Source organism: Sus scrofa, chromosome 1 (genome assembly GCF_000003025.6).
Source record: "Sus scrofa isolate TJ Tabasco breed Duroc chromosome 1, Sscrofa11.1, whole genome shotgun sequence".
NCBI lineage: Eukaryota > Metazoa > Chordata > Mammalia > Artiodactyla > Suidae > Sus > Sus scrofa.
This window is the reverse complement of record NC_010443.5, coordinates 163,080,426-163,104,027: the sequence shown is the minus strand read 5'-3', so window position 1 is coordinate 163,104,027 and position 23,602 is coordinate 163,080,426. Positions and strand designations below refer to the sequence as shown.

Below are 23,602 nucleotides of genomic sequence, written 5' to 3'. Positions count from 1 at the left end.
TCCCCCTCCCCGTCCCAGAAGCCAGGATTCTTTCTGGGTTCTGCAGTGGTGCCGGAGAGTCCCCACACCGAAAGGCAGGGTAATGTCGAAGGGAAGTTCTGTGGCAAGGCAGAGCTGGCTTGTGATTTAGAGAAAGGGCAAGGCTGGGAGTTGAACCCAGCAGGCTTCCCGGAGGAGGAGGCAGGGCCAGCTGGCTAGAACAAAGGGAGGGGTGGGTCATCTTGCCGGAGGGAAGAGACTGTGGGGATTCAGAGAAGGCTGGAAACATCTCTCCCCTCTATTATCCTCCCCCTGGCCGCCCTCTCTCCGGCCCTTGTCCTTCCCGGTAGGATCTGGGGGCGTCCGGGCCGTTGATGCCCAGCACCGCCGTGGGGTGCGCGGTCGGCCGGAGCTCCCTTCCGCGCGCCGGGACCGGGGTGAGCGCGCCCCGCGGGGGGCTGCGCAGCCCTTACAAGGAGTTTGGCGGCGCTCGGGGTGGCCCCGCCCGCCGGACTCCCCCGGCCCCGCCTACCCGCCCGGTCGGGCCGGGCCGCGGGAACGCTGCCTGCTCGGCGCTCGGCGCTGGGCCCGGGACGCGGACGCGAACGCAGCCGGGTCCGCGAGTGCCGGGGGACCTGCGAGTCGCTCCCGAGGGCCCCGACAGGCGGGCACGCTGCTCGGGGCCCTTCGGCCGAGGACCCGTGTCCCTCTCCGCAGCTTCGCCATGTCCTCAGTGTTCGGGAAACCCCGCTCGGGCAGCGGGCAGCAGAGCGCGCCCCTCGAGGTCAACTTGGCCATTCTCGGGCGCCGCGGCGCGGGCAAGTCCGGTGAGTGGGGTGCGGGCCGAAGGGAGGGGGTAAGGCGCGGGCGCGAGAGGCGGGGAGCGGTGGGGGGAACCGGGAGCTGTGGGCTCCCGCGAGGCTCCTCCACTGGCTTTCAGGGCTGCCTGCGCCCAGGTGGGTTGGGTGAGATTCCGTGATTTTCTTCTTTGCCTCAGTTTCTCTGTGGCTTGGCTCTCCTGCTTTGTTTTCAGCTCCTCCATCTCTCAGCTGTCTTGTGTTCCTTGCCTGTCTTTCCTTGTGTGTTTCCCCGCTGTGTCTGTGTCCTCCGGGGCTGACCCCAGCTCTGTCTCCCCTCCGTCTGTCTCTGTCTTCCAGCCCTCTGCCGGTCTCCCACTTGCCATTTACTGCCCTCCATCTGCTCCTGTGGTCAGCAGTCAGCCCTGTGACTGGTACCAAAGGGACCTGTTAGGCATTGATCCCCAGGCCAGGGCCCCTATGAGCTTAGTCGCAGCGTTGCTGCTCCTAGATGTAGGCGCAGGGATGAAGGAGCCCCTGGCCCCTGAAGGGAGGTGGTAAAAGTCACTGGCTTTGGGGATTTCCCAGGAAGAGGCCACTCCCCACTCCCCACCCCAGTCTCCATGGGTTCTAGAACAAAGTGTAAAATCTTAATCAAATGTATTTGTTTCAAGCCAGAGCCGTCTTTTGACTTTCGGGAAACACGTTGGACCCAGGTGCCTGGGACTTATCCTTGATGAACCAAGCTCTTGGACTTCCACTTCTTTCAACACTAACTCAGCCTTCACCACTCATGGCAGTTCTCACCCAGCTGAAGCCCAGGGGGTGGAGGGGTCATCATAGGAAGAGACCCAGAAGAAGGGTTCACCCTTCTCCTTGCCACTCCCAGTCCTAGGCAGCGGAAGGTGGCAGGGCACAGGAGGCTCCTCCTCTGGCCAATTTCCAGTTACAGCCATTAGTGAATGGCCGTCAGGGACTCAGCTATGAGCTTTCTTCTCCAGAGTATTCTTTGAAGACTCACTGGGGGCCTCCACTTCCCTTTTGAAGCCAGTTCCCTGGCTCAGAGAGGAGACTCTGAATCATGCTTTCCTACAGAAAAGATTTGCCTTCTTCTCTTTGCACATCACATTGTTATCTGCAGCTCTGTTACTGGTAGTTTAGTCAGTGACTACATGAACAAAGGAATTTAAAATGTAAAATATGTATTCCCTGGGTGTTAGTTTTCAAATGGACCCTGTTAGGAATCCTGGGAAAGAATTTTAAAGATTTTCCTTCGAATATTGCATTACTTTTTAAGAGTCCAGTATAGTAGTGGGCTGGCCCTTGGCTTTAAGTGGTTAAATTCTGAAAAAAAATTAGTCCTGTTAATGCATTCCACCTGGGGAGAGCTTCACTTTAGAGCTTTATATTCTGTGTGACTCCCATGATAAGTGTGGAGGCCTAGAGCCAGGACTAGAGTATGTTCACCTGGGACTCTGGGACTTGGAGGTTCACACCCCTCCCAGAGATTACCCGCTGGTCAACTCAGCTCTTTCTCTCTTTGGCTTACAGCCAAAACTGGGATAAATACCCCCCTCCCACCCCCTAATTTCAGAATCTTTGTGCTTTGTCAGGGTGGGGGATGTCTCTCTTCAGTTTGAGTATTACCAGTCTGACTCTACAGTAACTGGTTGCATGGGTCCAGACCCCTTAGTTTGGATTTTCACAAACACCCCCTTAGACATGCCTCTCATTTCTTGCCCTCTCCCCCTTCAAAAAAAAAAAAAAAATCCCAGGATGCTACTGCAAAGGACATGGTTCCCCATATTTCTGTTTTCCTCCGAGCCTCTCAAATCAACTCCCCAGGTCCTCAGCCACCTTCCCCCAGACAGTAGAGGCTGGTGTCAATCAGGGGTCACAGAGGCTGGATAAGTACTCCTGAAAATGAGAGGGGCAGCCTCCAGGGCCAGCAGCCAGACACGATGGGAAGACTGAGCCAATCGAGTCCTTTCTGCTTCTTGCAGCCCTGACCGTGAAGTTTCTGACCAGGAGATTTATCAGTGAATACGACCCCAACTTGGGTAAGTACCACTTCTCTTTCCTCCTGCTGTACCCCACTTGGATTTCCCCTGTGTGCAGGTATGTGTGCGCACCCACACATACACACAGAGACACACACACACACACACACACACACACGAGGTGGTAGGCCCTGGCCTGGTGAGGACTGCACATCTAGGGGCTGAGAGGAGGAGCGGCAGGATGACTCAGCCCATGGGGCAGAATGTTTTAAGTTCTAGAAATACACCCTTCCATAGAGCACCCCAGACAACTTGTGGCTGGCCCAATTAGAGAACTGAGAGAAGTTGGTTTTCTCTAAAATATAAGTTATGAAAAGACTTGAAAAAAAATTAAATGTTACAGAACATACATATCCATTAAGTGTTATTCTTCAAGATGCCCACTCAATGTACTTTTCCAGAAAAGCTGGACAAGACGTTGGGGAAATTCCCTAGTGATACTGTCTTCTAAGCCAGTTTTAGAACCACACAAGAAAAGAAATCTTGTTTTGTAGCTATATCATGGTATGTTAGAAAAAGGGATACTCTGGTGTCCCTCAGAGCTGCGTTTGAATCCTGGCTCTGCCACTTATTAGCTGTACACCTTTGAAGCAGTCACCTAACTTCTTTGAGCTTGTGTTTCCTCATCTGTAAAATGGGCATAAAATACCGTTCTTAGAGAATTACTGTGAGGATTAAAGAAATAACAAGTGTCAAAGATCTAGTGTAGTACTTGACCCACAGTAGAGATTGAATGCGTATTTGCTTCTCCTTCCTTGTTCCTCCTTAAATGGCTTCCCATCCGTGGTGGCTGAGATCCCCCAGGTTAATCAGAACAGTGTTTCTGAAAATTATCTTTAGCAGCAGGACCTTTTCCTCAATAACCTCTAACATGGAACCCCAATTCTAAAATAAATAAAAGCAGAATTTTATTCACATAAATGTAACTTAAAGCTCACATTTATAGTATTTGTTTATGGCACACTTTCCATTGAGGAAAAGTGGGATGTCTGGATGCTCTTTGCTTTTCTTTCTTTTCTTTTTTGCTTTTTAGGGCCATACCTGTGGCATATGGAGATTCTCAGGATATGGGTTGAATTGGAGCTACAAGCTGCTGGCCCACACTACAGCCACAGCAACAAGGGATTTGAACTGCATCTGTGACCTACACCATAGCTCATGGCAACACCGGATCCTTAACCCACTGAGTGAGGCCAGGGATCAAATCCGCATCCTCATGGATTCTAGTTGGGTTCGTTAACTGCTGAGCCACGAAGGGAACTCCTCTCTTTGCTTTTCAAAAATGGAATCTGTCTTAGATTATTTTCCCCATTCATAAGAATTGAATTTGTAGAACCCCAGAGGGCCCTCTGAGGAAAGTGAGGTCTTTGAGACGACCCTTGGGGTCCCACAGAGTGAACCCTGTGCAATCACAATGCAGCATTACCTGCTGCAGGCTGCTGGAGGATTGCCCCTGTGACACCTGGAAGAAAGAGCTCCTTAGCCTGCTGGTGCTTGTCAGCCCCTGAGTCCAGGCTGGAATATTGAATCCCACTGTTGGAGCAGGAAGGGATGTCAGGGCTCCTTGGTCCAGGGGTCTTTATAATTTGGTCCTTGAGTAGTAGAACCCCTTCTTTCAAGGAGGTCTTGCACACAACCCCAGGCCATCAAATAGAGAAAGCAGAGGGGGCCCTTGGCTAAGGGACTAAGTCAGAAATACAGGGCAGGCAACTCGCTGACAGCCCCTGAGGGGTTTGTTCCTCAAAGCTTGGTGTGACCACCTGTGCTTTGACATAGTCCCTCGGCTACAGCGGAGGAGTAGGCCAATGAAGCTTTCTGGGCCAAGGTCACCTAGCAGGTCTGAGGGGAGCCCATTTGATTAGCAGAGGTCAGTGCCTATGGGAATGGGACCCAGGATGTGCTTGTGTGCTAGCCCGCATGACAGGAAATCAGATGGAGTTGGGGGCGAGGACAGCAGGAATGGCTGGAAAGGGAAAATGGAGATTCCCAAGAACGGTGCCTCAAAGGACAGATTCTGCTTATCTCAGATATTGCCTGGGACATACATATACTAAAAATTTCTAGCTGTTGGAGTTCTCCATATGGCACAGTGGGTTAAGAATTCACCTGCAGCAGCTCAGGTCCCTGCAGAGGTGCAGGTTAAAGGATCTGGCATTGCTGCAGCTGTGGCTTAGATTCAGTCCCTGGCCAGGGAACTTCTATATGTCTCAGGTGTGGCCATAAAATTAAACAGCAATTTTTTTTTTTTAAATCTGAAAGTGAAATTTAAGGGGTCATTTTGTCTTTTATCTGGTGACCTACCTCCAGCCTCTCTCCTTCCTATCCTGCAATCCCTACCCTTCATTCAGCATCCCACTGGAGGAGCCTTTTACAGTGGTGGTTTGAGCTTCCTGACTGAGCAGTTTTGGAGTTCTGAGCTCATAGGGGAATGCACAGTCAGACTGTCTGGGAGAGGGCAGGTGGCAGCCCCACAGTGGGTCATCACCTCAGCCTTGGGTCTCTCACCCCAGTTGGAGAGCTTCCGAGCCAGAGGGGTGACCAGATGCTCACCTCCCAGCCATTCTGGGAGGCCAGTGCTGCTCCTCAGGGATCCTGTCCAGTTTCTACCCGTTCCAGCCACTGTCCTATGGCTGGTTCCAACAATAGTAGGGAGTCTCAGACCAGAGCCTTTTCCTTTGTGGAGGAAGATCTGAGCATCCAAGGGAGTGTTAGCCACCTGGAAATATAAAACCATTGTTTCCCCTTTTCAGAAGTCTCCCAAGAGCTTAAGCTCAAAGGGAGCCTCTTGAGGGTGAAGACCTGTATTCTTCATTTCCATTTCCAGCTTGAAGCACAATTCTAGGCACAGTGTAACATGGGATTGAATTTTGGTTTTGGGATTACCCTTTAAAGAAGTGCTCCTATTATTATCTCCATTTTATATGTAAAGAAACTGAGGCAGGAGTTCTTATCGTGGCTCAATGGTAGCGAACCTGACTAGTATCCATGAGGATGGGGGTTTGATCCCTGGCCCCGCCCAGTGGTTAAGGATCCGGTGATGCTGTGAGCTATGCTGTAGGTCACAGATGCTGCGCAGATCCTGTGTTGCTGTGGCTATAGTGTAGGCTGGCAGCTACAGCTCCCATTTGACTCCTAGCCTGGAAATTTCCATATGTCATGGGTGCAGCCCTAAAAAAAAACACCAAAAAAAAAAAAAAAAAAAAAAAAGACGAAAAAGAAACTGAGGCAAAGAGGGCTTAGTGGTTTGCCTAAAATCATGGAGAACCTCAGGTACAAAGGAAGATGAGACAGCACCACTCCAGTTGCCCTGCACTAAGGGTAGCCTTATGCTAGAGGGCCTGGAGTCAGACGTCTATGCGGCATGGGGCACTCTGAGCCTTGGTTTCCACATCTCGAAGACAGGACCCATAGACTCTGCTCTGTGTATGAGTTGTGCCTTGTTATGGATTGTGAATGGAGGAGATGGTAGGAGCCAAGAGAGTTAGTGCCTGTGAAAGGACTTTGCCTGTGGTAGGAGCTCCAGTTGGGGGGGGCAGGGGTCTCCAGGAGAATGCCTTCTTCTCAAAGAATGGCCAGGAGTGGGGGGTATATCACCTCATTTGCCCAGGGCAGAATTACAGCTTCTTACCTTCCTGGTCCTCATCCTGCTCAGACAAGGATATAGGCACCATTTCTTTAGCTTTTTTTTTTTTTTTTTTTGGCTTTTAAAAAAATTACTCCATTTTATTGCATTTATAGTTGTACAAGTCATCACAACCAAATTTTATAGCATTTCCATCCCAAACCCTCAGTAGGCACCATTTCTAAGGCACCATCCTACCTATACACACTCTGACCAGAGCTTCTTTGGTGACATGTTAAAAATTATTACTGTAAATGAGAGAAAAATACTTTGGGAAAAGAATCTTCTCTCAGCATTAAAATCCTCAGAATGTTATTTGGAACTAGGAGTTATGAAGCCTGTATTTATTAAAGGACTCCAGTATGCCACGCGGGCAGGGGCTTTGCCATGGGAAGACAGGGCATTACTATGACTTGAAAAGGACCCCCCTCCCACCCAGCCCCAGCCTCTGGAGTCACCTCACTTGCAAAGGGGGAGAGAGCTGGATAAGATGCTCTCATGTTCTAAGCCTCCTTCAGTTCATCCATGGTATTCCCCAGCCTCAGCTGGATGGGGAACGTCTGCTCTTCCCCTGTCCTCTGCCCAGATAGAGCTGGAGAATTGGCTGATCCACAGAGCCGAGGGAGTGTGGGGGTCCCCGTGTAGAGGCAGCCCAGCCTACAGGCCTCAAGTTCCATTTGAAGTGCTGTGTGCTGTGGTGTGTGGCCAAGCTTGAGTTCTCTCCTCGGGGCCTCACCTCCCTGTTGCGTCTCTACGGCAGAGCTAACAACAACCTCAAAGGCTGTTGAGCTGTAAGGGACTACAGGAGACCAAGGCTGGGCTAATATTTTCCTTCCACTGGGCACAGCGTGGTGCCTATTTGGGCACAGGAGCTGTGGAGCACCTAAACGGCATGCATCAGACAGCTTTGGCAGGAAAATCAAGAAAATCCAAATGAGATGTAGGCATCCAGGGGCAGGTCTTCTTGCACCAAATATAGTTAAACATTTGGGGCATATTTTCCATTAGATTTTTTTTTTTTTTTTTTTTTGTCTTCAAATAAGAGTGGCTATTTATCCAAGTCCCCAAAACAGGCTGGGGATGGGAGCTGTCTGTGATCCCTGCTGGCTGCTAGTGGGCCTGGCGTGCATCCAGGCCTGGCTTGGCTGCTGGTGGCCCTCAGAGAGAAGTGTTTGTGAATTCCGCCAGCGTTGGGGGGTACTCTTCTCACAGTGGCTGCTGCCAGCAAGGAAGAGAGGCCTCTGTTCTGCCCAGAGGGTTCTTCTTTAGGATCACTTGTGGCACAGGGACCCCCAGGGAAAGGTGAGGGCCAAGTGCCCGCACACACGTGGACCAGTGGCACTGGGGAAAGTTGGGGGTAGGGAGAATGATTGCCTGCAATGGGAAGGTCCCCTTTTGCAGGCCTGGCCACTTGATGCTTTCTCAGGTTCGAGGTCATGAGAACTTTGGAAAAAAATGCAAAAACTTGGAAATCCAAATAAGGTCAATGCTTTCGTTCATAGTACGGTACCAATGTCAGTTTCCTGGTTTTGATCATTGTACTATGGTTATGTAAAGTGCTAACATTGAGGGGAGTTGGGGGGAGGGTACACAGGAACTCTCTGTACTATTTTGTAACTTTGACATGAGTCTAAAGTTATTTCAAAATAAAAAGTAAAAAACAAAACAAAACAACAACAAAAAAAACCAAATCACCTTGGAATGTGAACTTGCCTTGGAAACTTTGGAGCACCATGTCCCCACTGTCCTTTATCAGGCATCTGTGGAAGGCCAGGCCCCATGCCTAGGGGCCCATGCAGTCCAATGAGAGCATGCAGGGACAAGCATTTAAAGCACAGTGCCTGGCATGGAGTAAAAGCTCGAAAACAGCCAGTGTTATCACATTATCCCCATTTTAACAGAACTCAATGCTGACATGACTTGGTCGAGTCACACAGCTAAAAAGTAGCTGAAGCTGGGTCTGATTCTACATCTCCAACCTAAAACTTTCGAATATACTAAATTCCTGCGCTCCTATTTTGACAGGGACTGTTAGTAACACCTTATTGGGACTTTTGAACAGTGTCTGCCTCCCCCCACCCTCCCCTAGACATGTTGCATGCCTCTCCTTTCCTGTCCCTTCTCCCACTGGGGGCAGGAGGATTGTCCTGGTTGGCCTTGGAGGCTTCCTGTGGGCCAGGTACTGTGGTTGGAGGGGCAGAGGGTGGAGAAGCTGGGGGTTCAGGAGGGAGGGGCTGGCAGTGCAGCTCCTGAGGTCTCTGCTGCTCACCAGGGCCATGAGCCACACACTCCATCCTGCAGGCATGGTGTGTGGACCCAGAACACAATCCCGTCCCCTGTGGCATGTTCTATGAAGTGACCGCTAATGCTGGGAGCCCTGACAGGTGGAGCAGCATCTCTTAGGTGGGAAGTTATGCCTGGGTACTCCATGTGGGTGGGAGCCAAGGCCTTGCCAATGGTCCCGGCTCAGCTGGCCTGAGAGAAAGTCTCCCAGATGTGCAGAGGGGTCCAGTACAAAGGAAAACAGGGACTCAGACCCAGCCCACCATCGAGTGGCCTGCCCTGCTTCTGACCAGGCTGACCATTTGTGTTGCAGAGGACACCTACAGTTCCGAGGAGACCGTGGACCACCAGCCTGTCCACCTGAGAGTCATGGACACTGCAGACCTGGTAACCTTACCCCTCATTACCCATAAAGAGCTGAGAGAGTCAGTGCAGCCTCCTGAGAAGTCCTACTCCCAGAGTGGGGGCTTCACATGGGAATTGTACACCTTTTAAGCTGTCAATTGCTGTGTGACCCTCATTGAGTGGCTGACTTCTCTGGGCCCAAATCTATTCATTTGCCAAATGAGAAAGGCTAGACTGGGGTTCTGGGGAGATTGCTGGTATCAGCTCTGAGATTCTGTGCTCTGGGGCTGTGTCTGTGTACCCATGGAGACAGGTGCACACATGTGTTTGCACAGAGGCTCCCCCTGCCCACCCAGTACATGTATCTCCCTTTGTTCTCACCATCCCTTGCCAAGGCTGGGTGCCAGCTCTTCCCAGAAGCCAAAGGGGCACCATGAACCTGATCTGAAACCAGTGGTGCCCAGGCACAGCCACATCTCTGTAGGGGCCATGCCAGAGTCTTGGCTCTGTGCCCCAGAGGCCAAGTTCTCCAAGGCTCTGGCTGGGTGGTGGGAGTGAGGCTCAGAGACAATGTCTCCTTTCACACCAAGCCAAATCCACACTCAAGTGCCCCTTTGAAAAGGGCCCTGCTGGGGAACAATATACAAAGATCCGGGGACTGGGGTGGGGGATGAGGGCTCAGGTGAAGGCCTTTCCCTGGCCGCCTCTGTCCCTGACTGAGGCTGCCCTCCTTTGCCCCAGGATACCCCCAGGAACTGCGAGCGCTACCTGAACTGGGCCCACGCCTTCCTAGTGGTGTACAGCGTCGACAGCCGCCAGAGCTTCGAGGGCAGCAGCAGCTACCTGGAGCTGCTCGCTCTGCACGCAAAGGAGACGCAGCGTGGCTACCCTGCTCTGCTGCTGGGCAACAAGCTGGACATGGCCCAGTACAGGTGAGTGCAGTGCTTTGTCTCACATCCCGGAGCTCGCATTCATAAGTTGTCATCTTCAGGAGTTATTTAGCTGCTCTGAAGAGCATGTAGGCAGAAGGTGGTGTGTTGTAAGGGCTCAGTGGGCACGTCTTCCAGGCAGCCAAGGGCCCGAAGGGAAAGGCATCTGGGCTGGACAGAGGCTGGACCACAAAGTCAGAGGAGAGGCCACTCCCTCCATCCTCCTTGGGCCCCAAGGTCTCTCTCAGCCTCACCCTCTCTTGCCTGAGCCTATATGACCTTCCGTTTCCATTCTCCATAGCTGGCTGGTCATCTGGTGCCTATTTCCAATTCTGGGGAGAGAGGCTGTGATTGGCTGCCTGGGTCAGGTCTGCTTTGGTCCAACTAGCTCTCGCTTTCACCCCAGCGTGGTCCCCAGGCTCACTCTCAGAGTTGGCAGTGCTGAGAGCAGGGTCTCTTAAAAACAGTTGGACATGAATCAGAGGTCACAGACTGGGCCAGAGGGCAGATGACCACTGAGTACTGCAGCCGTGTTTTGCTTGGCCAGCGCAGTGTTTTAAAAGACCTGAACCTGGAATGCTTTGAGGCGAGGCATGCTGACCACAGGCTTCATACTCCCCATGGCTTATCTCCACCCTTGGCACACATTCACGTTGCCCATATGGCCCCTGAGGTATTTGAGACTGTGATGCCTCCACAAGATGAGTGATCCCACTGGCCCTCTCTGACACGGACGCTCGTCCTGTGTGGCCAGTCCACGTGTGAGGTAGGGTACCATCTATCAGCCTTCTCCCATCCCTCCGTGCTCAGGGCTGGTCACTCCTGCTTCCCCAGGCCCCAAAGGCCCATTGACCTGTTAACAAGGAGGGAACCCTTGGTCTAGAACGAGGCCAGATGGGCAGTGAGGAAAGGGGGTGTGGGCTTGTGAAGGGGGCTCATGGTGGGGGCCTTCAAAGGCGGGAAAGCCCTCAGACCCACACAAATTCCATCTCAGGGAATGAGGGAGGCTGTGTGATCTTAACGCCAAAAGGTAGTCTCTGAAGAGTCTCAGAGCACCCCCCCACCCCAGAGCCTAGAATAGGGATCAGAAGACTGGATTGTGAATAAACTGGTTTTAAATATGAAGAAAAAAACACCTAGGCCACTGTTTTGGTCCCAGCATCTGCCAAAGGGATTGTCTGAAAGTGGTGTGGGAGCAAAGAGCAAAGTAGCATTAGTTCCCTAAAAACAAGTCACGACACTTTATCCCCATTTCCTTCTCTGATTGAGCCCCAAGGTCAGTAGATCAGGATTTGTTGAGGACAGTCAGTGCCACTTTCAGCCGAGCATTGTCACTGCATCCGTGATGGTCTTGCAGCTAAAGGGTAAAATGTGGCTTAGCGTGGTGGTTCCCAACTATGGAGGAAATTTTTACTAGGCTGCCCCCCAAATAAGAAAAAGGGTAATACCATTACGTGCCCGTGTCATCCATTCGCACACATGTCTGCACATGTGGGCTTCTTGTCTCTGAAAGCTCATTATTTAAGCCCCACCATGACAAAGTTTCAGATTCAAGTTCTTCATAAATGCATATGATACCAAGTATTCTTTCAAAAGGCGTTCCTCAGGAGGCAGTGAGCTGTCAGGACGCCACCTCTGGGTGAGGGATGGATTAGGTGGTCTGCCTCTGACCGTTCCTATCCCAGTCACTCTCTCTGATGGGCTCACCCACTCCCCAGCCTTGGCACCTGCCAAATTAACCTTGGCTCAGAAACCTTTTCCCACTAGGACCTACCCTGGTGTCCCCTCTCATCTCATAGGCTGTGCCATTGACGTCAGGAATGGCGGGTAGGGCAGCTCTGCAGTGGGATTCAGCCCTTGAAACCTTGGCCTTCAGACCTCATGGACCCTCTGTCTCTTCCCTCTTCTGGATATCGGGCCTACCCAAGGCCACTCTTTTTCTTCTTCTCACCCTGATTCCCATGGCTTTAAGGACCTTCCCAGTTCAAATATTCAATCCCACCCTCGTGGAATGAAGCTGAGAATAGGTGCTGCTGCCTCTCTCATCTTGTCACCCTTGCTGTCGCCTATCCCTCCCCTGGGCAGGCGGCCAGAACACCCCACAGCCCTGAGAGCTGTGCTGACCACAGGCGTCCTGAGTCACCTCAGCCCACCAGGCCTCTGTAGACACTGCAGTCTCACATCCTTCCATCCAAACCACTGCCTTTCTCTAGAGCTGGTCCCACACGCCAGGGCTGAGGGTGGCTTGTTTCTTGACCAAGGGACCAATGTTGGAGTAGAGGAGACATAGGGCTGAGAATTCATCTTCCTCTGGCCACAGGTAGGGTCTAGCCAGGGACTTTGGGCCAGCTTCTCCCTTCCCCTTAGCCTCATTCCAAAATTCTGGCTTTGGTGACACCAGTCACCATTTATTGAACAGGGACTGTGACACAAATTGTCTTTCTTAATCTTAACAACCCTGAGAGGCAGCTGTCATTATCCCATTTTATTGATGAGAAAATTAAGTCTCAGATCAAGATGGCTCTGGTCACCGAGCTAGTGCGTGGGGAGCGAGATGTAGGCCCGGGCCTGCCCGACTTGGATACATGCTCCTGACCGCACGTCGCCTTGCTTCCCCGCCAGGCAGGTCACCCAGGCAGAGGGCGCGGCCTTGGCCGGCAGGTTCGGGTGCCTGTTTTTCGAGGTCTCTGCCTGCCTGGACTTCGAGCATGTGCAGCACGTCTTCCACGAGGCGGTACGAGAGGCGAGGCGGGAGCTGGAGAAGAACTCCCTGGCCCGTCCCCTCTTCATCTCCGAGGAGAGGGCCCTGCACCACCAGGCCCCGCTCACGGCCCGGCACGGGCTGGCCAGCTGCACCTTCAACACGCTTTCTACCGCCAGCCTGAAGGAGATGCCCACTGTGGCCCAGGCCAAGCTGGTCACTGTGAAGTCATCCCGGGCCCAGAGCAAGCGCAAGGCACCCACCCTGACCCTGCTGAAGGGCTTCAAGATCTTCTGAGGGCCTGTGCTCAGGATCCCAGGCTCGGCCTGGCGCGAGCACTAAGCAGTCTGAGGAGCAGGGGCTGGCTTCTCGCCACCGGCTTTCCTTCTGAGGGGATGGCAGCTCTCGCCCCCTGGTGGACAGCTGACCCCTTCTCCAGCACCAGGCAGTGTCCCTGACACCCAGGTCACCGTACAGGCAGTAGGGACAGGCAGGAATACTGCTCTTATTCCCACCAGGCCTTGGTTTCCATGGTAACCACTGCATTCCCTCGCCCTGAAGAAAACAGCCGCCTTGACATTGCAGAGACCTGGAGGCAGTCTGAAGTGGAAGGATAATGCAGTGTTCATCATGGCCCCATCATCCCTTGCTGTTCCAGCTACAACCAGGCAAGATGTGGCCCCTAGTGGACAGCTGTATGTGGACAGCTTCAGGAGGCCCTGCATAAGGCCCCCCCACTTCATTCCCCCTTCCCCAAGGTCCCAGCACCTCCTGGTGGACAGGAAGGGCAGGGTAGCTGCAGGTTTTGGATGGCCAAATCCTGGCCCTCCCCTTGTCTTCTGACCTCATAGAACCCCCTGGCAACAAACCCCACAGTTTATCCAAGTAAAAACTAGTTGAAATAATCCTACAGGACAGCCTGTAAGAAGCAAAGATGTCCCAGGAAGGGTTATTTCCAGTACTTTGCCTCTCAGCGATGGTGAGGGAGGGGGCCGAGGGTAGGCCAGTGTGGCGAGCCTCCAGTGTGTTTTCACCAGGAGACAGGGTCCCCGTATTTTCCCACCTTAAATCACGGCCTCTGTCCACAGATCTTCAGGACCAGCCTGCTCAAGTTTAATGATCAAAGCTGCAGAACAAAGTCATTCTCTCCAGTGATAATCACCCAGGACTCCAGGGAGCCCACAGCTGGCTGTATCAGACATCCAGTTGGGCACTGGTAGGGCACTCTTTGTAGCCTGGTCTGGCAGGACCTGGTACCCTTGGCAATGAGTCTGCTTGTTCAGAGCCCATGTTTGTAAGATAGAACCTAGAGCATTTTCAGTTCCTAAAGCAAATTTTTGTATAAATTATTTGGGATTGCCACCACAGTTCATATTGTAGCACTGTGGCTCAGACACAGGATCAGGATACTGCGGATCCCACGATTAACAAGAAAAGGATCTGAGAGTCAGGGAGTTTCATGGTTTTCTAACTCTGTTTACCACAGGGTCCCTGGCCCAAAGGAAGTCTTTCTTGGACCCTCAGTAGATATGCAGGTAAAGGAGAGGGCTGTGGGGTGGGGTGGAGGTAGTGATTCTGAGCCCAGAAGCCTGCCTCTTCCCCTCTTAAGCTTGTATTGAAAACAGTAGCTCTATTACTGGCTTTTGCCACATTCTGTAGCTAGAGAGGCCGAGGTCAGAGGGAGGGGTCCTGGCCTCAAGGCCACGTGAGGGGTCCTGGCCAGGCTTCCCAAACCACAGACCGGCTCTGGATTTTGCGCTTTTGCTCCAAGCCGCTTGTGTGTGAACCACTGCCGTTTGAACAAACTGTGCGATTCCAACTGCCCACATCCAGAAATATTTTATTAAAAAGGTTTTGTTTGTGTTTTCATAATAGAATTTTAGTTTGATTGCAGTTTACTCCCTCCGTCAACTAGCGCCACGGGGTGCACTGCCCTGCCCTTGCACTAGCTCTCAGATTCCCGTGGGTCTGCGAGAAGGAATCCGTGCGGCACATCCCTGTCTTTTAACTCCATTTCTACCTGGGCCAAATTTGGCTTTTCTGAGAGCAAAGTCTCCCTTAGGATGGTCAGGTTGTCATTCTCTTTGGCTCCAACCTCAGCCAGGTAGAGGGCTTCTGGATGCTGTTTTTCCGATGGCAGCGTCTTTGGATTTCTGGCGGGAGAGGAAACACTGTTGAGTGTGAGTTCCCTGAACTGGGGCGCCGAGTGGTCGGGGCAGGACTGGGTCTCCCAAGTGGCTCAGCAGCTTGAGGAGGAAATCCAGTAGGCAATTCTGGGAACAGTTTGGGGAGACAGCTGAGAGGGCTCGATGATTTTTGGCAGAGAAACACCTTCTACTTGTCCGTGCACCATCTCACCACCTGTGAGCTCAGCTGCTCTTGCTCCCTTTACGGGTGAGCTAACGTGGCTCAGAGGCCAAAGGAGCCTGGGACGTGCATTTAAGTGTCCTGACTCCGAGTCTTGTGTTCTCTTTACCAAACCACATTTTCTCATTGCAGGGCTGTCATCCTACTTAGTGCAGGTCCTGGTCACCCCACACCCCATCCTCTTCCTCACTCTACCCCATCTCCAGACAAGCTACCACATTCCTCATTAATTCCTAACCAATCTTCCTGCTGCTGGGTGCTCTCTTCATTAAACCAGCCCCCACACACCAGTCATGATTCTGAAATCCCAGGGTGCACACTTCACTCTCCAGCTCAAGCACCTGCCCACTTCCTTAACCTGGCATTCAAGATCCAGTCTTCCTTCCAGTAACTTCCCCAGATGTCCATCCTCTGTGGTGGTTTTCCTCAGGGTACCCACCCCTATGCTTCCTAGCCACAATGGAAGGACCCACTGTGGTTAAAATTGACCACCCAGACAATCTGCTTGGGCCATAGCAGGAGCATCTCAGTGTCTGCTGCTCCTAAGAACAGCTCTTGTCTCTGAGGTAACCTTGCTGAAGGGGATGCTTCTTAATGGTGAATAAGGCAAGGTCACCTTCTTAGTGGCCTTCTCAGTGGCTGAACCCCTCTGGGACCTTCTATATCCTGCATCCAGCCTGATCTTGCCAAAACATACCTTTCATGTCCTTGTGCAAAGCTCTTCTCTGGCTCCCCGATGCCCATTCCTCAGGATGGCCCTGGGGCCTATATACTTTGCACCTTGCTGCTTATCGTTCTCCCTTTCCCCACTGCTTGCCTTGCCCACCATGCTGTGGCCCCATGGGCCCTCCTCCACTTACCCTGAGCTTGGTGTATGCTGTCTCTTGGTCTGGAAGTCTTCTTTAACCTACTCCCCCCCCCCTTTTTTGCCTGAAGCCGCAGAACCCACCTCTGAGCTCCCACAACCCTCTATTTGTCCCTCAGTCACTGTCTGTCACTCTAAATGACAACTGTCTCCCCACCAACCTGTGAACTCCATAAGACAGGGGCTGAATCTATCTTGTCCAGCCCTGTGGCCCTTCCTCTTAGCATGGAGCTTGGTACAGAGCAGGTGCTTGGCTTATTCTGTGGAATGAGTGATGGCTGGGCCATAACTGTCCATAATGACTTGTTATTGATGTAAACGAAGGGCACTGGGTTATTTCTTGTTTTACTTTATAGCAGAATGTGAGGAGGATTTGTAGATGAGATCATAGCATAGAAGGAAGAACACAGGGTTTAGTTAGGCCAACTCTTCTGTGAATTCACAGTGACCTCATTCTGTACAATGGGAATAAGTAATGCGTGCCTGCCCCACTTTTCAGGGCTGTCTTGATCAAATGGGAGAATGTGAAGGTGCCTTTAAAACTGTAAAACATGCTAACAATCGGAGGGAGGGATTCTAATTGTTGATTGAAAGTGACTGGCGGGGATATAGTAGTTATTGGATGAATGAATGATTGGGAGTGAGTGAACCAAGCATTTGCTAAATAACTTCTAGAACCAGACACTGTGCCAGTTGCTTGGGGGGATACAAACTTGAGTCAAATGTGGTGCCTGCCCTCAGGGAGCTCTCAATAGTTAGCCCTGGAATCATCCAGAGAGTTTAACAAAATGCCAGTGTCCAGGCTCTCCCCTAGACTCCTTGTGTCAGAATCTCCCAGGGGAGGCACCGCACTCTTGTGTTTTTAATATTCCTCCTTGGGTGATAGATTGCACATTCAGGGGTTAGGGGTATTGTTGTTACAAAGATATCAAAACTATGCCGGGAGCCCTGACTCATCTCAGGTCTCTACCCTGCATTTGGCCTTGGAGCTGGGCAAGGCTTTCCCCATGAACAACATCCCTAACTCTGCAAAAAGCCCCCACTGAGTGCTCTCCACAATCCTACAAGGAGGGAATCTGTTGTTATTGCCATTTATGGAAGGAGCAGCTGGCTTGGAGGGACTGAGTCTTGCCCAGCCAGTGAGTGGCAGAACTTGAATTTGAACCCAGTCTCCAGACCCAGAGATTCTGACCTCTGAGACACACCAGCCCCTGCTCTGCTTGCTGGTTAGGGCCAGGGAGTGGTCATCGGGGACAGTTGAGAGTTTTTCAACAACTTTGTGCTCTCAAAGGACCCCGAAGGCTGCATTTTTCTGTGCCAGAGTGTGGACAGCTGAGACCCCTAGCTGACCCCCCTCTAGATTTCCTTTGGGAGGGCAGGGTCACCACCCTCTGAGACCACCCTCAGACCAGCTCCTCACCTGTTTGCCTGGATGCTTCTTCCCAAGAGGACAAAGCTTATCACGACCACCACAGCCACCAGGGCAAGCATGGAAGCATTCCAGGGAGTAGCTGGGGACACAAGACATAGCCCTGAGGACAGGCTGGGTGCCCTTCAGGCCCACTAACAGACCAGCTCGCAGCATCAACTTTCCCCTGCTGCAGGCCAGGTGTGGTAGAGAGACCCTAAGCTGAAGATGAGCCCCCTTTCTGCAGGAACTCAGTCCAATGTTGGGGAGAGAGGGAGGCAAGATCTCTGCTCTGAAGAAGCTCTCATCTACCTGGGGAGATGGCTCTGCAGCTGGATGGTAATAGTGGGGAAAGGAGGTGTGTGGGTGAGCATAAATATCACTGTTTTCAGAGGTTTGCTAGGGGCTGGCCAAGTGCAGTGCAGGGAAGGAGGGAAGGAAGGAGGGAAAGAGAGGAAGGCAAGGGGTGGCAGTTCAATTGGATTCAACAGACTGCCCGCAGCTAATACATACAGGGACTAATCTGAATTTGGATAATCAAGATTTGTCCACATGGTACTCAAATGAGGCAGGGTCTGTCTCCAGAGCTTTTGCATTTGCTGTTCCCTCTATCAGGAATGTTCTCCCTGCACATAATCTGTGGGGCTAATTCCTTCACCTCCTGCCAGGCTTGATTCCAGCATCACCTGCTTAGTCCTTCCTTGACCATATCATGTTCCCTTGCTGCACTGTTCTTTTCCCTTGCTCTGCCTAAATCTTCTTACCACTCATCCCCGGCATACTGTGTATTTTAGTCGCTTGTTTATTTTCTCCCTCTTTCACTAGAAGGTACACTCCATGAGGGCAGAGATTTTTGTTTTATTCTTTGTTACCCCAGTGCTGAGAACAGTACCTAGTATGCAGAGGAACTTACTGCATATTTGGGAATGACTGGATGGATGAGTGAGGGAGTGACCAGCCCTGAGAAAAGGAGGGTACAGTTCAGCCAGATCCCTCGGGGGAGTGAGACCCCTCAGCCTCAGCACCCCCTGCCTTGAAGGAAATGTGCAGCTTGCCATGGAGGAGGGGACTGTGACAGGGGGCTGCAGCCAGAGTCCTCTCTTTGTGTGGACAGCACACCACCACTGCCGACCAGTCCCCCCACCACTCACCATCTTCTACGCGGTAAAACCAAAGCATTTCTTCCAGTAGCTCCTGAGGCACCAAGGTGCCGGGCGGGGCTCCAGTAACGTCCTCACTGAAGTCCATGCCTCTGTTCCTGGTTGGGATACGTTTCTGACGACGAAGTCCTTAGCCTCTTTCCTTGGCCTCCCACTGGTCTCTTGGCCTCTTAGGTTCTGGCCCTTAGCAAAAAGCCCTGAAGACCCCTGGAAACAAAGCAGCATGACTGGATTTCCCACCCCAGTTTGCAGTCCCTTCCCTGCCCAAACCCAGCTCTCCCGGAGGCCCAAAGTTACAGGACCAAAACAGCTGGAACTCCCTGAGCAAGTGGGGCCTGGAGAAGCAGAAACCATAGAAGTGGGAGTCACTCAAGCTTTTATTAAAATTCACCACGTGTGGGGAGGAGCCCTGACCCGGGAGTGAGGAGGATTGAGCTGCCGATGGGCTGTGGGACCCTTGGAGGGGACATCTTCCATTCTTGCCTGCCCAGCATCCCCATGCAGCTTACACAGCCAATAGCACTCCTTCACCAGAGTTCCTGATTAATGTTTTTCATGTGCTGGCCAATCGCAGGTGCCTGCCTCTCCCATGTGACAAAGACTGGGCCTATCACAGTCTCTTTCCTGGAGACTGACACGCCCAGGACAGGATAAAGAACATAAACAGGCAGTTGCAAACTAGGAAGCCCCAAAGGCTAGTAAGCATATGAAAATATGCTCAAGCTCTTTGGAAATCAGAAGAACGAATATGAAAACAAAAATGAAACACCACTTGACATCTCTTAGATTGACACAGTTTGGAAGGTGAATGATGCCGGGTGTTGAGGGGGCTCTGGGGCTATAGCCTAACGCACTGCCAGGAGTGTAGACTTGAACAGCCACCTAGAGAACAAACTAGTCAGAGTGTACCTGTGACCCAGCCATCCTTATCCTGAGTGTATTTATATCCCGAAGGAAGAATCCCCAAGGATCATAAAGGGGCATGCCATGACATGTATGAAAATTCAAAATATATGCACACAACAGCAACAGCAACACATTTTACAAAAACACATTTTTTAAAAGACACATTCAGGGAATTCCCGTTGTGGTGCAGTGGAAACGAATCTGACTAGTATTCATGAGGATGTGGGTTCAATTCCTGGCCCTGCTCAGTGGGTTAAGGATCTGCTCTTGCTGTGAGCTGTGGTGTAGGTCACAGATGTGGTTTGGATCCTGCGTTGCTATGGCTGTGGTGTAGGCTGTCCCTGCAGCTCTGATTTGATCCCTAGCTTGGGAACTCCCATATGCCGTGGGTGTGGCCCTAAAAAAATAAAGATGAAAAATAAAAAGACACATTCAGCACATTAGGATAATGATCTCTGGAGGGAAGAAAAGAAGGAAATGGAAATGGAGATAAAAAGTAAATAAAACAGGAGAAGGGTTTTGAACAGACCAATCATGAAAACATGTCATAGGGCTAAGAAGACAACAAAGCAAAGAGAGAACAAGAGAGGTCCGAGGTCATCTCAAGTCCACCTGCTCTGACCCTGCCTTCCCGTCCAAAACAGCCCCTAGAGGCCCAGCTGGGAACATCTGAAAACCACTTCATGGCAAACAGCCAAACAGAAAAACAGGGTACTAATCAAAAGATTGACATCGAGTTTTCTCCAACTCTAAATACTCTGAGAAAACTGAAGCAACATCTACAGATCTTGAGGGAAAATAGTTTGATGCAAATATAGCTAAGTTTTTGACATATGCATGATCTTTCATATGTCAAGATAGAGATGGAACTTGAGAAACACTTTTTTTAGACTCTCCAGGGCTCAGATGCCTATTACCTACTTACTCATTTGAAGGAAATACACACACACACACACACACACACACACATACATATATATATAAATATGTAAATAAATATATATACACATACATATGTATATACACTGAATTATGTAAAGACAAAGTTACAGTGATAGCCCATTGCTGTGATTTTGTGTTCCAGCTGCAAGTGACTTGTTCAGGGTTGTGACTTTCTGTCCAGTCTTTCTGTCCAGTCTCAAATGCAGGAGTGCCTGGATTAATTAGTAACAATGGCCACAGGCCCCTGTTGCACATGCAGACCTGCCCCTGATGCCCATCAGGAAAAGAGCATGGAGGTCAAGATACCAAACACTGACTCCCTCTGGGGAAGTGAGATGGGATCTAGACCCATGGGATGTCCACTTTGAACACCTTTGTATTGTATACATTTCTCACGAGCCCATACTACCTTTGTGAAAACAATACATGTAATTGTATTTTTAAATGTATTTTGTATGCATGTTATAAATATATATTTTGTATATATTTGTATGAATTTTTATTTCTTTCCTTTTCTGGCCACACCCATGGCATGTGGAAGTTTCTGGGCCAGGGATAGAATCTGAGCTGCAGCTGGTTGACCTCACCACAGCCGTGACAATGCCAGATCCTTTAACCCATGTGCCGGGCTGGGGATCGAACCTGTACCTCTGCAGTGCTATAGTCGGATCCTTAACCTACTGTGCCACAGCAGTAATTCCTGTATTTATTTTGAAATGTATGTATAATATCTGAAGAAAATGAAAATACTGATTCAAAAGATACATGCACCCTAGTGTTCATAGCAGCATTTTTACAACAGCCAAGACATGGAAGCAACCTAAATATCCATCAACAGATAAATGGATAAAGAAGGTACGGTACATATACACAGTGAAATACTATTCAACCATAAAAATAAATTTTGCCATTTGCAACAACATGGATGGATTTGGAGGGTATTATGTTAAAATGGAATCAGTCAGGCAAAGAAAGACAAATACTGTATGATATCACTTATAGGTGAATCTAAAAAAAATAGAAAAAGAAGCAGACTCAAAGATATAGAGAGCAAATTAGTAGTTACCAGTGGGGAGAGGGAAAGGGGAGGGACAAGATAAGGATAGGGGATTAAGAGGTACAAACTGCTCTGTATAAAATAAATAAGCTTCAAGGATATATTGTACAGCACAGGAAATATAGGCAATAGTTTATGATAACTAAAAATGGTATTAGTTTACATATTGTGAATCACTCAGTTGTACACCTGTAACATAATAAATCAACTGTACCTCAATAAAAGGTATGTATATATTTATACCTTTTGAGAAACAATTCCAATTTTGGAGGTTTAATTGAGTGGAACTAATCAAGATGTCAGTTCTTCCCAATTTGATCTACAGATACAGTGCAACCCCCATCAAAATCCCAACAAGTTATATTATGGATGTCGACAGACTGAATTGAAAGTTTATATGGAGAGGCAAAAGACCCCGAATAGTCAGCATATGCCCTGAAGAACAAGGACAGAGAACTGATGCTACCCAACTTCAAGACTCACTTAAAAACTGCAGTAATCAAGACATGTGGTATTGGAACTAACCAGGTAAGTGTAGAGATTTACATATGGGCTGATGTCCACTATGGAATGTGCATTTTAAACATGTATCATATTGTTATGATAAACACATACCAACAAATGGAAAAACCCAAATGACAAGATGGATAACAAGTCCAGAACCGAGTGTCAGCCCTTTCTGACCATGTTAGATGCCGCGGAAACAATGGACACATTTCCCTCAGCCCTTAGCCAGTTTCTGTCCAGAGTGAGCACAGTATTAGTATCTCTGCTTTTAAAAAGTTACTAACTGAACTTCATGATTTATGTGGATTCGTTTTTCCAGTAATGTCTATTCCTGCTCCAGGTTCCCATCCAGGATGTCATATTGTATTTAGTTGTCATGTCTCCCTAGGCCCCTCCGGGAGCTTCCCACATTTTAAACAAGGCTTAACCATCCTGCCAGAGACCCTGGGCCACCCATCCCCCTGCGAGGTTGAAGACACTCACCCTGGGTCCTGGGTTCCTGGGACTTACCTGCTCTGCCGTTGGGAGCAGCACTGCTTTCTCTCTTCCTCCTTCTCCTTTCAGGGGAGCACCCAAAGTTCTTTGCACCTGGGTTTTCCACACGGCTGTCACCTGGGGGGCAGTGAGGCAGGGCCCGTGACATCTGGGCCCATCCGATAGCTCTGCATTTAGCACACGCCCAGGCCAGAACCTTCGCTGTCCCTCCAAGGTGACTGACCTCTTGAATGAATGTCCTCACATGGCAGGCAGGCTCCACGTGACTTTCACAATGGCAAGAACCAGCAGCCCTGCGCTTTCCTTCTTATAGGTTGTCCTCAAGTAAAGAGAAAGCATTCAGATCCTTTGGCCAGCATAGGACAAAGGACTGGAGAGGACCTCAGTCTGGGGGTTCCACCGTTGCAACGGGATATATCGTGTGCCCACTTGAGGTCTCTATTTCCTGGTATTAATATTTAACCACAGAGCAGGGAGCCAAGTCTGGCCTTTTACAGCCTCTGCTTCCTCACAGTAAGGGTCATAGCCTCCTGTGAATTCCTCACAAGAAGCTATAAATAAGACCTTTGGAGGCCAGGGGTGGGGGAGGCAAGGTACTTGAGGCTGTGTGAGTGACCCAGAGAGGGAGGAAGCGGCCCAGGTTGAACAGGGTTGAGTGGGAAGGGCTTGGTGGGGAAGCAGGAGTAAAGTTCTCCCCGCACCAGGCCAGCCCCATTCAATTCTGATCATCAGTGGGCTCTGGGCTTTTCTACCCACTGGCTCCTTGCCTCTGCAACACCCCTTGGAGTTGGCTCAGCAAAGAGTGAGGTTCCCATTTCACAAATGAGGGAACAGAGGTGGAGTGAGGTCATGTGACAGGTGCAGGCTCCTCTCTGAGTTAATATTGGTCAACGATGGGGATGACAGCATGGTGCCGAGGAAAGAAGATGCGACAGGGAACCTAGAGCCCGAATAGAACACCAGCTCCTCATCATTTCATAACTCATTCATGGCAGAAATGTTATTTGAGCACCTACTGTGTGGACACATGTTAAACAAGACAGGCAAGGACCCTGGTCTCCTGAAGCTCATACTCTAGGGGACAGACAGGAAACAAAAAAGTAAGTAAAACATAAGATAATTTCAGCTAGTGGAAATTTCTATGAATAATTTAAACAGCAAATGATACAGAAATAGGTA

General features: G+C 50.4%; 2 protein-coding genes and 1 long non-coding RNA gene across 5 annotated transcripts in view; 2 read left to right on the top strand and 1 right to left on the bottom strand.

Annotated features, from left to right (window-relative positions):
- On the top strand, positions 1-14,588 carry RASL12 (RAS like family 12). 2 transcript variants are annotated; one of them, XM_021100052.1, is made up of 6 exons: positions 1-79; positions 697-806; positions 2,780-2,836; positions 9,055-9,128; positions 9,828-10,018; positions 12,638-14,588. In XM_021100052.1, the coding sequence occupies exons 2-6, from the start codon at positions 704-706 to the stop codon at positions 13,011-13,013; spliced, it is 801 nt and encodes a 266-aa protein (XP_020955711.1). In that variant the 5' UTR covers positions 1-79; positions 697-703; the 3' UTR covers positions 13,014-14,588. The 2 variants fall into 2 exon arrangements, with proteins under 2 accessions (XP_020955711.1, XP_020955715.1); XM_021100056.1 differs by lacking the exon at positions 1-79 and having other exon boundaries at positions 12,642-14,588.
- On the bottom strand, positions 14,537-22,883 carry SLC51B (solute carrier family 51 beta subunit). Of its 2 annotated transcripts, XM_003121716.5 has the most exons (5): positions 22,647-22,862; positions 22,439-22,540; positions 18,508-18,723; positions 17,369-17,459; positions 14,537-14,869 (listed from the first exon to the last, which is right to left on the bottom strand). In XM_003121716.5, the coding sequence occupies exons 3-5, from the start codon at positions 18,602-18,604 to the stop codon at positions 14,662-14,664; spliced, it is 396 nt and encodes a 131-aa protein (XP_003121764.3). In that variant the 5' UTR covers positions 18,605-18,723; positions 22,439-22,540; positions 22,647-22,862; the 3' UTR covers positions 14,537-14,661. The 2 variants fall into 2 exon arrangements, with proteins under 2 accessions (XP_003121764.3, XP_005658627.2); XM_005658570.3 differs by having other exon boundaries at positions 22,439-22,883.
- The window catches only part of LOC110261747, a 25,496-nt gene continuing 23,330 nt past the window's right edge, over positions 21,437-23,602 (top strand). Inside the window, exon 1 of the long non-coding RNA XR_002346204.1 lies at positions 21,437-21,949. This is a non-coding gene — a long non-coding RNA (uncharacterized LOC110261747). The remainder of the gene's footprint in view (positions 21,950-23,602) is intronic.

What these genes read in the sequence shown, in the direction of transcription:
- SLC51B (XM_005658570.3), bottom strand. Translation starts at nt 18,604, where the DNA reads ATGGACTTCAGTGAGGACGTTACTGGAGCCCCGCCCGGCACCTTGGTG. An exon ending in GTTTTACCGCGTAGAAGATG is followed by an intron (nt 17,460 to 18,507) that starts GTGAGTGGTGGG and finishes TTGTGTCCCCAG; the next exon opens with CTACTCCCTGGAATGCTTCC. An exon ending in AGAAGCATCCAGGCAAACAG is followed by an intron (nt 14,870 to 17,368) that starts GTGAGGAGCTGG and finishes CTCTCCCGCCAG; the next exon opens with AAATCCAAAGACGCTGCCAT.
- RASL12 (XM_021100052.1), top strand. Translation starts at nt 704, where the DNA reads ATGTCCTCAGTGTTCGGGAAACCCCGCTCGGGCAGCGGGCAGCAGAGC. An exon ending in TGAATACGACCCCAACTTGG is followed by an intron (nt 2,837 to 9,054) that starts GTAAGTACCACT and finishes TTTGTGTTGCAG; the next exon opens with AGGACACCTACAGTTCCGAG. An exon ending in CTGGACATGGCCCAGTACAG is followed by an intron (nt 10,019 to 12,637) that starts GTGAGTGCAGTG and finishes CTTCCCCGCCAG; the next exon opens with GCAGGTCACCCAGGCAGAGG.